This window comes from Argentina silus (assembly GCF_951799395.1).
Source record: "Argentina silus genome assembly, chromosome: X".
NCBI classification, from domain to species: Eukaryota; Metazoa; Chordata; class Actinopteri; order Argentiniformes; family Argentinidae; genus Argentina; species Argentina silus.
The window spans coordinates 41,313,382-41,326,001 of NC_139653.1; the positions used below are offsets into that span (position 1 = coordinate 41,313,382).

The following is a 12,620-nucleotide window of genomic DNA, read 5'->3' on the forward strand; positions in this document are numbered from 1 at the left end:
AATTTTTCTGACCCAGTGATGTTATGATGTCATGCTACTGCTCACGAGCGGAGAGGATCACAACTGGGAAGGATTCAAGACCAGAAGAGCGCATCTTAAAACTTGATGTAAACTACCCCCTTTTGGATCTATCGTTTGATGGATGTTTTTTTTAGGAATGGGGGATTTCAAATTAGGGTATATGGAATATATTTAACTGCATGCTTTATTTCCCTGCTATGGAAACACTACAGAGAATAAGGGACAATCACAACTCAGTCAGATTTCCCCTGAAACTCCGGTTGATGTCATAGCTAGGAAAATAATGATTTGGCGAAACTTGGATTAACTCCTTGACGCTCGACGGTTCCACTGGCGATACCACACGGCAATGCCTCCGCAGGGCGATGGAGAATACAAACCTGTAGCCGTGTCCTCGGTCCCGGTCCCGCCGGTCCCCCCTCGAAGGTTTCGGAGCCGAGAGTCCAAGTGTCGGACCGGGGGCGGCGGAGAGCGCAAAGTGAAATGTGTTCTCGTCGGAGACGGAGCAGTCGGGAAGACGAGTTTAATAGTCAGCTACACTACGAATGGTTATCCAACGGAGTACGTCCCAACCGCATTTGATAACTTTTCAGGTAGGCTAAAACTTGGCAATTTGTTTCTGTGCCTTCAGAAGATAAGTCATTGGGCCAAAAGCTGGTTTATATTTTGGAGTTATTTGGGCTACATATCAAGACAAATTTTTTATAAGTAAATTGAAATAATAAACATTTCCACTCATAACTGCAAGACGACAGATGTCGTATGTCTATGGTCTAGCAATCCAATATAGTGTTGACCTTTATAGTCTATGATTATCAGTGACTGAGTGAATAACTGTCACTGTTTGATGACCCTGTTTTCTCCAGCGGTGGTGGCCGTGGATGGCAAGCCAGTGAAACTACAGCTCTGTGACACAGCTGGACAGGTTTGTAACACTACACCATTTAGCAGACGCTTTTATCCAAAGCAACTTACAGTACAGTGAGCAGTGAGCATACATTTTTCGTATATTTGGTGGGAATTTAACCTGCACCCTTAGGGTTGCTAGCTTGCATTATGCTCTACCAACTGAGCCACGCTGGTAACACTGTCATAACAACACACTAGTTTACAATGACCTCTACCTGGGGGGACATTATGTTGGTTTAGCCTACTTTAAACCAACAGTGAAAACAAACAGAGATTGGTTTCCTGGAATCATATTAATCATAATACTCCTGGACTAACTAGAGAGTGCCTTAAATATTCATCAATTGAAACTCTTGGGTTGAAATAACAACCAGTTCTGACCCATACATTTCTCCCACCAAGGACAGACAGGTCATGTGGTCTACTGTAGGGAGGGGGTTACCTGTGTTGATGCACACCAGTAGTGTTTGGGTTCAGCTGTGAGTACGAACTAGAAAATTAGGCTACATAGATAAACAGGGTCTCTCTCTCTCTCTGGGAGGGAGAGAGGGAGGGATCTATAACAGGCCTGGGGGAGGATTTACAGAAGGGAAACCTTATAATTGTGATTAATATAATATGATCCTGGAGAGGAAACGTAGCTTTAAACTGAGGCACAGCTGGGAATGGATACAGGAAACCAAGCTGGAGTGGGCTGGCTGGGACTCCAGGAGGAGGAGGAGTGCAGAGCAGGCTGGAGAGACAGTAATAGGAAGGAAGGAAAGCTGGACAGAGTAACTAGACAGGAGAGAGAGAGCAAGCTGGAGAGAGCAGGGATGGAGAGAGAGAGAGCAGGCTGAAGATTCAGTAGTAGGAAGGAAAGCTGGAGAGAGTAAGAAGAAAGAAGGGCTGGAGACAGAGAGCAGTCATGAGTGAGAGAGCATGCTGGAGAGAGAGAACAGGCTTGAGTGAGGGGGGCTGGAGAAAGAGGGAGCAGACTGGAGAGTCAGTAGTAGGAAGGAAAGCTGGAAAGAGTAAGTAGACAGGAGAGAGGAGGGCTGGAGAGAGTCAGGGGGAGAGAGTCAGGGAGGTTTGTCTAGACACAGACAGCCCCTGGCAGCAGGGGGCTGGAGAGTGGAGGCCAGGGAGGGGGAGGCCAGGAGAGTGGAGGCTAGGAGAGTGGAGACAGGCTGAACAGAAGAAGAGAGGAGGCCAGGAGAGAGGAGGCCAGGAGAGAGTAGGCCAAGAGGGAGGAGGCCAGGAGAGAGGAGGCCAGGGGAGAGGAGGCCAGGGGAGAGGAGGCCAGGAGAGAGCAGGCCAGGAGAGAGGAGGCCAGGGGAGAGGAGGCCAGGGGAGAGGAGGCCAGGAGAGAGCAGGCCAGGAGAGAGGAGATCAGGTGAGAGGCCAGGAGAGAGGCCAGGAGATAGGAGGTCAGGAGAGGGGAGGGCTGGAGAGAGGCCAGGGGAGAGGAGGCCAGGAGAGAGGAGGTCAGGAGAGAGGTGGTCAGGAGAGAGGAGGCCAGGGGAGAGGAGGACTTGAGAGAGAAGGCTAGGAGAGAGGAGGCCAGGAGAGAGGAGGCCGGGAGATAGGAGGGCTGGAGAGGGCAGACCAAGGGAGAGGAGGTTAGGGGAGAGGAGGCCAGGAGAGGCCAGGGGAGAGGAGGGCTTGAGAGAGGAGGCCAGGAGGGAGGAGGCTGAACTGAACAGAGGCAGAAGAGGGAAGGCAGGCCAACAGGTCCAGAGTGGTTTGGTCTAGCGTCTAGACACACACAGACTGTCCTGGACTGGTTACAGTATAGAAAGAGGAAAAAGGCTGGAGGGAGGGAGGAGGGTTGGAGGGCAAGAGAGAGGAGTTGAGAGAGTAGAGAGGGAGGAGGGCAGAACTGTCACCAACTGTCAGAGAGTCAGAAACAGAAAGACAGTCAGAGAGAGAGAGAGAGAGAGAGAAGTCTCTGGTCTCTAGGTAGTCCAGGCTGCAGGCTCGATAATGGATGGTGCAATTCATTCTACAGAATAATCAGGAAAGTCTTTTCAATTCTCAATGTCACTCACTCAGGAAGTGCATGTAAGTGGAAAGAGAAAGTGGTGCTGAAATGGGACAGAGCAACAGTCTCACTCAGGAAGCAGTGAGGCTGGGTGTATCACAGGAGAGGTAGAGAGAGAGAGAGAGAGAGAGAGAGAGAGAGGAGGGGGGGGAGCATGGCATGCTCTGTCAATAAACACCAGCATATTTCTAGTCGATACAACAACAAACAAACAACAATAATATCTCAATGGAATGTCAGTGTTATCTCTCTCCTCAGTAGTAATCAACATTGGAACTGGATGAGCTAGATGTGTATTCCAGATATGCAGTAATCAGAAGGTTGCGTAACTAAGGCACTACAGTAGATGAAAGGACCTTACACACATTAAAGGGAAGATAAGCAGACATATTGGCATCAGTCAGTCAGTGGTCCAAGGGTTGGGTTGAGGTGCTTACTACTTCGTTCATTGCCCCTCACAGATCCAGAGGGACCGGGTTTGGAAGCTAGTAGCTTCACTGTGTTTTTACTACTATCCTGGATCCTATCAGATCTGTGAAGGGGATTGAACAAGGGCAAATTGGAGGGAACAATTATATGGAATGAAACAGCCCTGGTAAATCCCTGCAATGCAGCCACTTGTACCTGCCGGCTGGTGTGATGTCATCGCTCTCTCTCGGGCTTTTAGCTTTGGGAAAATCACAAATCCACAGGCTTATACAGGCCAGGGTTGGAGTGGTCACAAATCCCTATGCTTACACAGGGAGACTGATGGTTTGGTTAAACCTTTCCTGAGTCCTGAAGATTTTCGTTGACTCAGTCCCCAACTGTACAGAGATTTGAGAGGTCACCTGGCCCTATGCTTAGTGGCAGGAGAGTATTTACATGTACTGTGCCAACTCCGGTTTCTCTCCCCTGCTTTAGCATTGTGATGTAACCATCACATTCACATTCCCTTTGGTAGAGTGACATATAGTGTGCCCCGTCCTCCAGCCCTGTCTCATGGCATTACGGTCATCCACAATAGAAAAATCATTCTGGCGTCCTAAACAGTACTCTCTCTCATACTGCACTTGATTATGGAATAGGTGTTTTTATTTAGCATTGGCTATTTCTATTACAAAGAATTCAAAGTGGAAGTATTGGGTAAGGAAGATTCTACTAGCCTATATGATGAACTCAGTGTCAGTTGGCGACATTAGAGGAGCTGACATTGATGACCATTATGATAACATGTACACACTTAGACAGATTGACAGGCATGTCGCTGGAGCACAAACTGATGGATGTGACATGTCTCTACAGGCTATGGGTGCTGATGATGTGCTCCTTCACCATAATGACTGTTTCATAGAATAGAACAGAATAGAGCTGGAACTTATTTTCATTTTACTGTTGCATTGAGGCACCCGCCACTAGACTAGCAACAACTAGCCACATGCACGTAGGGTAGTCTTAGCCAAACTTAGTACCCCCCGTCCCCGTCCCCCCGCCCCTATCCCCAAACAACACAAAAAAACTCATTTGAGAGGAGCACCGGGTCAGCCACAGTGCAGTGCCTTTGAAGCGAGCTGAAGTTCTTACTGAAGCATTAAAAGTAGCTTCCCCTGTGTTGACCCTGTGTTGTTATGAGCCCCAGTCATGTGACTCTCTCTCTCTCTCTCTCTCTCTCTCTCTCTCTCTCTCTCTCTCTGTCTCTCTCTCTGTCTCTCTCTGTCTCTCTCTCTCTATCTCTCTCTCTCTATTTCTCTCTCTCTCTCTCTCTATCTCTCTATATATATATGAATCTTCAGGATGAGTTTGACAAGCTCCGCCCGCTGTGCTACACAAACGCTGACATCTTCCTGCTGTGCTTCAGTGTGGTGAGCCCTGCCTCCTTCCAGAATGTCTCAGAGAAGTGGGTTCCGGAGATCCGTCGCCACTGCCCACGGGCGCCCGTTGTTCTGGTGGGCACCCAGTCGGATCTCCGTGAGGACGTCAAGATTCTGATCGAGCTGGCCAAGTACCGGGAGCGTCCTGTGGAACCGCAGGAGGCCCAGCTCTGCTCCGAGGATATCCATGCTGTGTCGTACATGGAATGTTCCGCCCTGACCCAGAAGAACCTGAAGGAGGTGTTTGACGCGGCGATCGTGGCGAGTATCCAACACTCTGACACACAGCTACAACAGAGGCTGAAACAACGAACTCCTGACAAGATGAAGAAACTCTCCAAGTCCTGGTGGAAGCATTACTGTTGTGTGGCCTAGCCTGGGGATGAAAGGAGGGATGGAGGGAGGGGTGGAGAGATATAGATAAGAGGCGTGAGGCTGGGGGGTGGAGTGTCATGTCAATTAAATGATTTTGATTGTATTGTGGCCCCCAGGAAGAATAGCTGTTGCTATAGAAACAAACTGCCAATGGAGGTTGGAATAAACCAATCCTCACAGGACTCGAGGGCCACCAAGGAAGACACTGATTGGTTGGTCTTTATACCAGGCTTTGATGCTATTATTTGTCTACCTACACTGGTGAGATGTAGTGGGGACATGTGACCTGCTCTGCATCAATCAGAAAGCTATGACGATGAGACTGTTCATTGACCCACCTCCTGCTTTAGATCCTTATACTGTATATCCATGCTCCTGGACACACAACACAGAACAGGGGTGAGTTTCTTAAAAGCTTTGTAGCTGAAGTAGTACTCCTGACAATCCAGCTCCAAGGCGAGAGAGAGTAACTATTGTAAAATCTGGATTTGCAGATCAATCTTCTCTGCGTGAGCTAACGGGAGTCGTTAAATGAAGTACTTTGCTCATCTAGCAGAGGCGTGGGCCTGGGTCAAAACAAGTAAATAAAGTACTACTTAAACTACAAAGCATCTGGAAAACTGACCCCAGAACGGACAACTGTGAAAGATCAAACCCCCTTTTCTTGATACCCAGGAGGGTTATCTGTGTGTTATACAGTGACATTGTTTGTTGTTGTTTTTATTGACCTGGTTTACTGACCTTTTCCATGGTAAATATATGTAAACTCAAATTCTTTAGCATTTATGATGACGTCATATGTAAACCCATAGACATCTTGTTGTGTGACATCATTGGGTAAACTTCCATATGACCTATGACCTAGTAGTGCCTACACATTCTATTGCCTTTCAGTGCATTTATATCTTTGCTGTTTGGTTCTCGCATTGTTTTAAACTTTTAACCATTCAAGAGAGTCACAAAAACTATGGACTGATGCTGTTTTTGTTTGTGACTTAGTTCTAAAATGTAGGCTAAATGTTAAGCATTATGATATCAAAAGAGAGTAATGATTTATCTCCAAAAAAAGGTTTTCAAGCATCAACATAGTTCAATGCAATCATGTATCCAAATATGTGTGAAGTATGAATTATATGTACATTCATTATCAGCTATTGTATACTGTATGAATGTAGATTTCAAATGAAAATGCAGAACTATATCTCCCTGTAGTCTGGTGAGACTAGCAGTCACCCCACTATTCTACACAGGTCCTGACTCCTGAGATAGAGAGAGAGAGAGAGAGAGAGAGAGAGAGAGAGAGAGAGAGGAGAGAGAGATGATGATAAAAGAGAGAGAGGGGGATGATGTCACTCAACTAAAGAATACAAACGTGGGTGTTCAGGTTTCACCACCGCATATCCCTCTGCAGGCTGGAACTACCCCCAGACTGGACTGAGAGGACAGGGCTCTCCAGCTGAAGCAAGTTAACCCTGAAGTAGCCTACAGTACCTATCCTATCAACCGCAACTCTCCTACTCTTGGGCCCGTATTCACAAAGCATCTTAAGAGTAGGAGTGCTGATATAAGATCAGTTTTTCCTTTTAGATCATAATGAATAAGATTATATGGAGAAGTATGGGCCTGGATCCTAGCTCATCCTTACTCAGAGATGCTTTTTGAATACAGGCCCAGGTCTATATATCGGTTTCATTTGATCGGGTGTAGAAGTTACCAACTGTCACCTCTCTCTCTCTCTCTGTTTTCAAGCCTTGTAACTGTAGCTCTTCCAATACTGTAGCTGACCCTGGGGTAGACGGCAGAGCTGTGATTATGTTACTGCTAAGATTAGTGGTAGAACCAAAACCAAGGGAACCAGGTTCCTGGAGTGAACTTATTGGTGGTGAAAAATACTTTAATTTCAGCATTCAATATGCCCCTGGACCTGCCAGGGTTCCCTAAGTGATTTAATTCCATTTTCACCACTGGCTAAGATGGACTGGATATGTACGTTGCTGTGTAGATATGAGAGGGGTCTCTGAAAGTGAATGATGAGGAATGTGAGAGAATGTAGAAGTTAATGTTTCACTTTCTCCTAGTGGACCATTCAGTGTCAACAGCTCTGTAAAGTGTTAATTGTACTGTTTGTAGCAGAGGTGATTTGGAACCGTGCTTGAGGGATGAATGGGCATTGTCTGAGACTTGGAGAATGTCCTCCAGAGAGCCTAAACGTGCATTAGCTCCCCTGAGCTAGGCTTTAGCTCAACAGGCTAATGGCAGTTATTCCTTGTGAAGGAGATGACACTAAAGAAAGACGGTTGACACTGGACAGAGTAACAGAGAGGTTCCTAACAGAATGGCTGAGTGGAAGTGAATTGAGTGGGTGAGCAGTAGGTGTTGAAAAGTTTTCAAACTCATTAAGTGTCTGTTCCTGTGTCATTCTAAACCCAAGTTCACGATACTGAGCCGAGCCGTATTGTGCTGACCTGGTTATGCATTGACCGTAGTTGCTGAAACAGTGCCTGAAGAGACAATTTGGACAGAAAATATCTGAGCCAGCACAGTATGGTTCGGGTCAGCTCTGTAGTGTGTAAAGGCCCTAAATGTCACTGTCCCGACTGACTGTGTTGTTTCATAATTTCATGGCATCAAGTCTTTCCGATGACCAGTCCTACAGTTGTGTTTTTTGTCCCCTTCACCATCTGTCAAATGCTTCTTATTTTAAACACACTGTGTTCTACACTGTTTCCCAATGAGCTCACAGCTGACTCTCAGTAAACTGGGATTTTTAAGTGTTTAAAAGTGTGGGGGGTGGTAAAATAGCAGCCCTCAAGGAACTGTCTGTCTGTAGTTTGATACCTTTTCAAAATAAAGAATATGTGGTATACATAATACGTGCGTGTGTGTGTGTGTGTGTGTGTGTGTGTGTGTGTGTGTGTGTGTGTGTGTGTGTGTGTGTGCACATGTGCCACACTGGCTGGCCTGTGCCACTGCACTCAGGAGAATACAGAACACATTCTCTCAGTGGTCGGAGATGTATGAAGGAGAGGTGGAGCAGGTGGAGCAGGTGGAGATTTGTATAGACGGGATGTGTTCCACATGTTGCACTGTTACAATAAAGCAATGTTGATGGTCTGTCCAACCAGCCAAAGGAGAGAAGTGAGGACAACAGAGATAACACCTTTAGGCTCATCATGCCTACAGATGCCCAGAGTCCTGGATGTTACATAACCCATACTAATACGCAGAGGCAGGGGTATCACTGTCTCTCTCCCTCTCTCTACCCCCCTCTCTCTCTCTGCCCGCCCCTTTCCTCTATCTGCCCCCCCCCCTCTCTCTCTCTGTCAGCACATGGAGAGACAAGTGGACTATAACTCCCAACCAGTGACAAGCAGGGCAGCAGCCTGACGTATCACTGTCTGTTCACAAACGACCCCTCCAGCCTAGTCTGGAAACAGCCTCTACTCCCTAATGTAGAAACAGCCCCTACACCATAGACACTAGCTCATACACACTATACACTAACCCCTACACCCTAGACACTAGCTCATACACACTATACACTAGCCCCTACACCCTAGACACTAGCTCATACACACTATACACTAGCCCCTACACCCTAGACACTAGCTCATACACACTATACACTAGCCCCTACACCCTAGACACATGTCCACAAACAACCCTTGGCCCCTACACCCTGGTCTAGAACCAACCCCTACACCCTACACCCTAGTCCACAAACAACCCCGTATACCTAAGACACATATGTAGAAAGGCCCAAATTGTCCTCATACAGTGGCCTGTGTAAGTAATGGCACAGTGAAGCATTTTTTCTTCTTTTTGCTCTACACTCCAAAGGTTTGGATTTGAAATCAAACAATTACTATGAGGTCAAAGTAGACCTTTTATTTGATGGTATTTGTGTACATATTGGTTTCACCAGTCAGAAATTACACCGCTTTTTCTGTTTTTTCCCCTTTTTCCCCTTTTTTAGCGTACCCAAAAGTAATAGGACAGATTTATCAAATGTCCAAATTAAGCACTCATGTTTGGTATTTGGTCAACAATCCTTTGCATGCAATAACAGGCAGTATGTGACCCATTGACCCCACCAGATGCCGGGTATCTTCTCTGGTGATGCTCTGCCAGGCCTGTACTGCAGCCATCTGTTATGGCAGTATGTTTTGGGTCATAGTTTTACTGTATGATGAAGCGCCATCCAATGAATTTGGAGGCATTTTACTCGAGCAGATAAGATGTTTCTGTACACTTCAGAAAACATTCTGCTGCTGCCGTCAGCAGTTACAATCATCAATTAAGACAAGTTAGCAAGTTCTAGTGGCAACTATACATGCCCAAACCTAACAACCCCTGCACCATGTTTCACAGATGCTGTAAATCTTGGGCAGATCCCCTTTTCTTCAAATTTTCCTCTTGCAGTCACTCTGGTCCAGGATAGTATTCATCTTATCTGTCCATAAAACCTTTTTTTCCAGACCTCTGCAGACTTTTAAGGTACTTTTTAGCAAACTGTAACCTGTCCATCCTTGCACCTTGCAGTGGAGTGTCTGTAGTTTGGCTGGTGACATATTCTGGGGATGGTAGTCTCTAACATATTGACGCCTACCTCCCGGAGAGTGTTTTTGATATGTGGGACAGTTGTTTTGGGGTTTTTCTTAATTATGAGCATTCTTCGGTCATCCACTGTGGATGTCTTCCTTGGCCTATCAGGCCCTCTGCGATTGCTGAGCTCATCAGTGCTGTTTTTTTTCTTTTTAATGATGTTCCAAATCAATGATGTTGATTTTGGCAAACCTAAGGTTTTGGCTATGTTTCTGATATTTTTTAATTTTATATTTCAACATAATAATGACTTCCTTGACTTTCATTGACATCTCTTTGGTCCTCTTGTTGACAGACACCAATACAAACTCCAAAGGCAAATGCAAAGCCTATAATCAATACTAGACATTGACAGCTCTCTTATGCCTGCACAAATGATGTGACGGAACACACTTGACTTACCAGAATCACCTGTCAAGCCAATTGTCCCATTACTTTTGGGTACCCTAAAATATGCATAAAAAGTGTTTCTGAATGGTGAAATTAATTAATGTACACAAATACCATCAAATAAAACCTGAGAATCTCTACTTTAACCATAATTTGGAGTGCAGAGCCAAAAGAAGAAAAAATGCTTCACTGTCCCCTTACTTACGCAGGGCTCTGTATAGGCTAGGTGTAATTTTCACCATCTGTCTTATACCTCTCCAAACCTCTCAGATCTATACTAGTGTCTAGGGAGAGTAGAGGCTAGTAGGGTTTATTTCTGGACAGGGCCACTGTTTGCTGTAGATGTACAACACAGCTGCAGAAAGCTAAACACTAGGCCAGGGTTGTAGACGTGTCGCAGGAGAGGAGAGGAGAGGAGAGGAGAGGCGAGGCGAGGCAGGCGAGGAGAGGCAGGCGAGGAGAGGAGAGGAGAGGAGAGGAGAGGAGAGGCGAGGAGAAGAGAGGAGAGGAGAGAGCAGGAGAGGAGAGGCGAGGAGAGGAGAGGAGAGGAGAGGAGAGGAGAAGAGAGGAGAGGAGAGGAGAGGAGAGGAGAGGAGAGGAGAGGCGAGGAGAAGAGAGGAGAGGAGAGGAGAGGAGAGGAGAAGAGAGGAGAGGAGAGGAGAGGAGAGGCGAGGAGAAGAGAGGAGAGGAGAGGAGAGGAGAGGCGAGGAGAGGAGAGGAGAGGAGAGGAGAGGAGAGGAGAGGAGAGGAGAGGAGAGGAGAGGAGAGGCGAGGCGAGGAGAGGAGAGGCGAGGAGAAGAGAAGAGAGGAGAGGAGAGGAGAGGAGAGGCGAGGAGAGGAGAGGAGAGGAGAGGAGAGGAGAGGAGAGGAGAGCAGAGCAGAGCAGAGCAGAGCAGAGGAGGGACTTGGCAGATGGACTAAAGCTGCTGTTGCTAAGAGGCTCAGTGTCTGGATGTTGAACAGTTCTGTTTCTGGGCTTCTGCCCAGGCTGCTAGTCACTGGCTGGGAGTTATGGTCCACTTGTCTCTCCATGTGCTGACAGAGAGAGAGAGAGAGGGGGGGGGCGCAGAGAGAGATAGGGACAGTGAGAGAGAGGGGTAGAGATATAGGAAGAGGGGCAGAGAGAGAGAACGATAGAGAGAGAGGGGGGGACAGAGAGAGAGGGAGGGAGGCACCAACAACGACCCATGGTCTCCCAGACCTAACTCTGCTCTGAATGTATTTACACTAGATTTCCCTTGTGGAAAATAAACTATTTCCTAATTCTAATCTGGATGGGTAAAATCAGGACAAAATCTATCTATGATCTACTTTCAAATCTCTGTAGTGGAAAGCTATACATGACCACTGCTCTCAGGTGCAACTCCCTACCAAGTCGTGAGTGCTAAAGATAATAAGTATGTTTTCAGTCAATTTACCGGGTGAAATACATCAACTCAACAACAACAACAACAACAACAACAACAACAACAACAGCAGCAAAACAGACAGCTCATAGACTTTAAGTGGCTTTACATACTGGAAGGTGTTTGTTTGTTTCTGTTGTTCCTCAACACCCTAGGCTCGTATCCAGCCCATATACAAACAATGTGTTCAACCCATAGTACACAGTGTGTTGTGTTAAAGACTTGGCTCCTCGACTATGACCAAACAATGAGCTTGTTTCTGGTCAGGCAGCTCCGCTATCTAGTTATAGTTATTGGCTCTGGCAGGCAGTGTTTGGCATATAAAAGTTATTAGCGGTTGGGGGAACCACAAAACAGGTTGTGTATGTTTGTGTGTGTATTTGTGTGTGTGTGTGTGTGTGTGTGTGCGTTCGTGCGTGCGTGCGTGCGTGTGTGCGTATGTGTGTGTGTGTGTATGTGTGTGTGTGTGTGTGCTCCCTAAACACTTCCAAATGTTATATGTGTAGGAACGACGCCCTGTGCCTAATACCCCCAACAAGAGGCTAAAGAGCATTTGAATTACCTATCTGTACACTTTACAGCAAAATAGACAATAAAAAGTACCAAAAAGAAACTCATCAGTAGATGAGTATCCCTTCCCTTGTAGCAAAGTGTGTCTATACAAACCACAGTCTATACAAGCATGTGCACACACACACACACACACACACACACACACACACACACACACACACACGTATGCAAGCAAGCACACAGGCCAGAGATGAGGGCACTGCAGGGCAACGTGGCTTCAAGCACAATTACAGTCGGTTTGCCTTACTTACATTACCTACAGAAGAATCTGAATCTTCACAGAATTAGTTTTAAATGACAGAGGAAGGTATCTGATCTTTACGTTATGAGTAAAAAGTCAAACTATTAATTCGATCAATGTGTCTGCAGATGTGACAGAGGTTACACAACAGCCTGTGAAGAGAAGGCAGCAGATGCCGTGTCATTTAGATGGGGGAAGAGAACAGACTTATGTAACAGATTTGTATT

At 46.4% G+C, this 12,620-nt stretch overlaps 1 protein-coding gene across 1 annotated transcript; it reads left to right on the forward strand.

Moving 5' to 3' along the window:
• The first annotated feature begins 78 nt into the window (after window positions 1–78).
• On the forward strand, window positions 79–8,049 carry rhoua (ras homolog family member Ua). Its single transcript, XM_083696023.1, has 3 exons — window positions 79–614; window positions 888–946; window positions 4,726–8,049. The coding sequence occupies exons 1-3, from the start codon at window positions 371–373 to the stop codon at window positions 5,176–5,178; spliced, it is 756 nt and encodes a 251-aa protein (XP_083552149.1). The 5' UTR covers window positions 79–370; the 3' UTR covers window positions 5,179–8,049.
• Window positions 8,050–12,620: the final 4,571 nt, after the last annotated feature.

What these genes read in the sequence shown, in the direction of transcription:
- rhoua (XM_083696023.1), top strand. Translation starts at nt 371, where the DNA reads ATGCCTCCGCAGGGCGATGGAGAATACAAACCTGTAGCCGTGTCCTCG. An exon ending in CGCATTTGATAACTTTTCAG is followed by an intron (nt 615 to 887) that starts GTAGGCTAAAAC and finishes TGTTTTCTCCAG; the next exon opens with CGGTGGTGGCCGTGGATGGC. An exon ending in TCTGTGACACAGCTGGACAG is followed by an intron (nt 947 to 4,725) that starts GTTTGTAACACT and finishes ATGAATCTTCAG; the next exon opens with GATGAGTTTGACAAGCTCCG.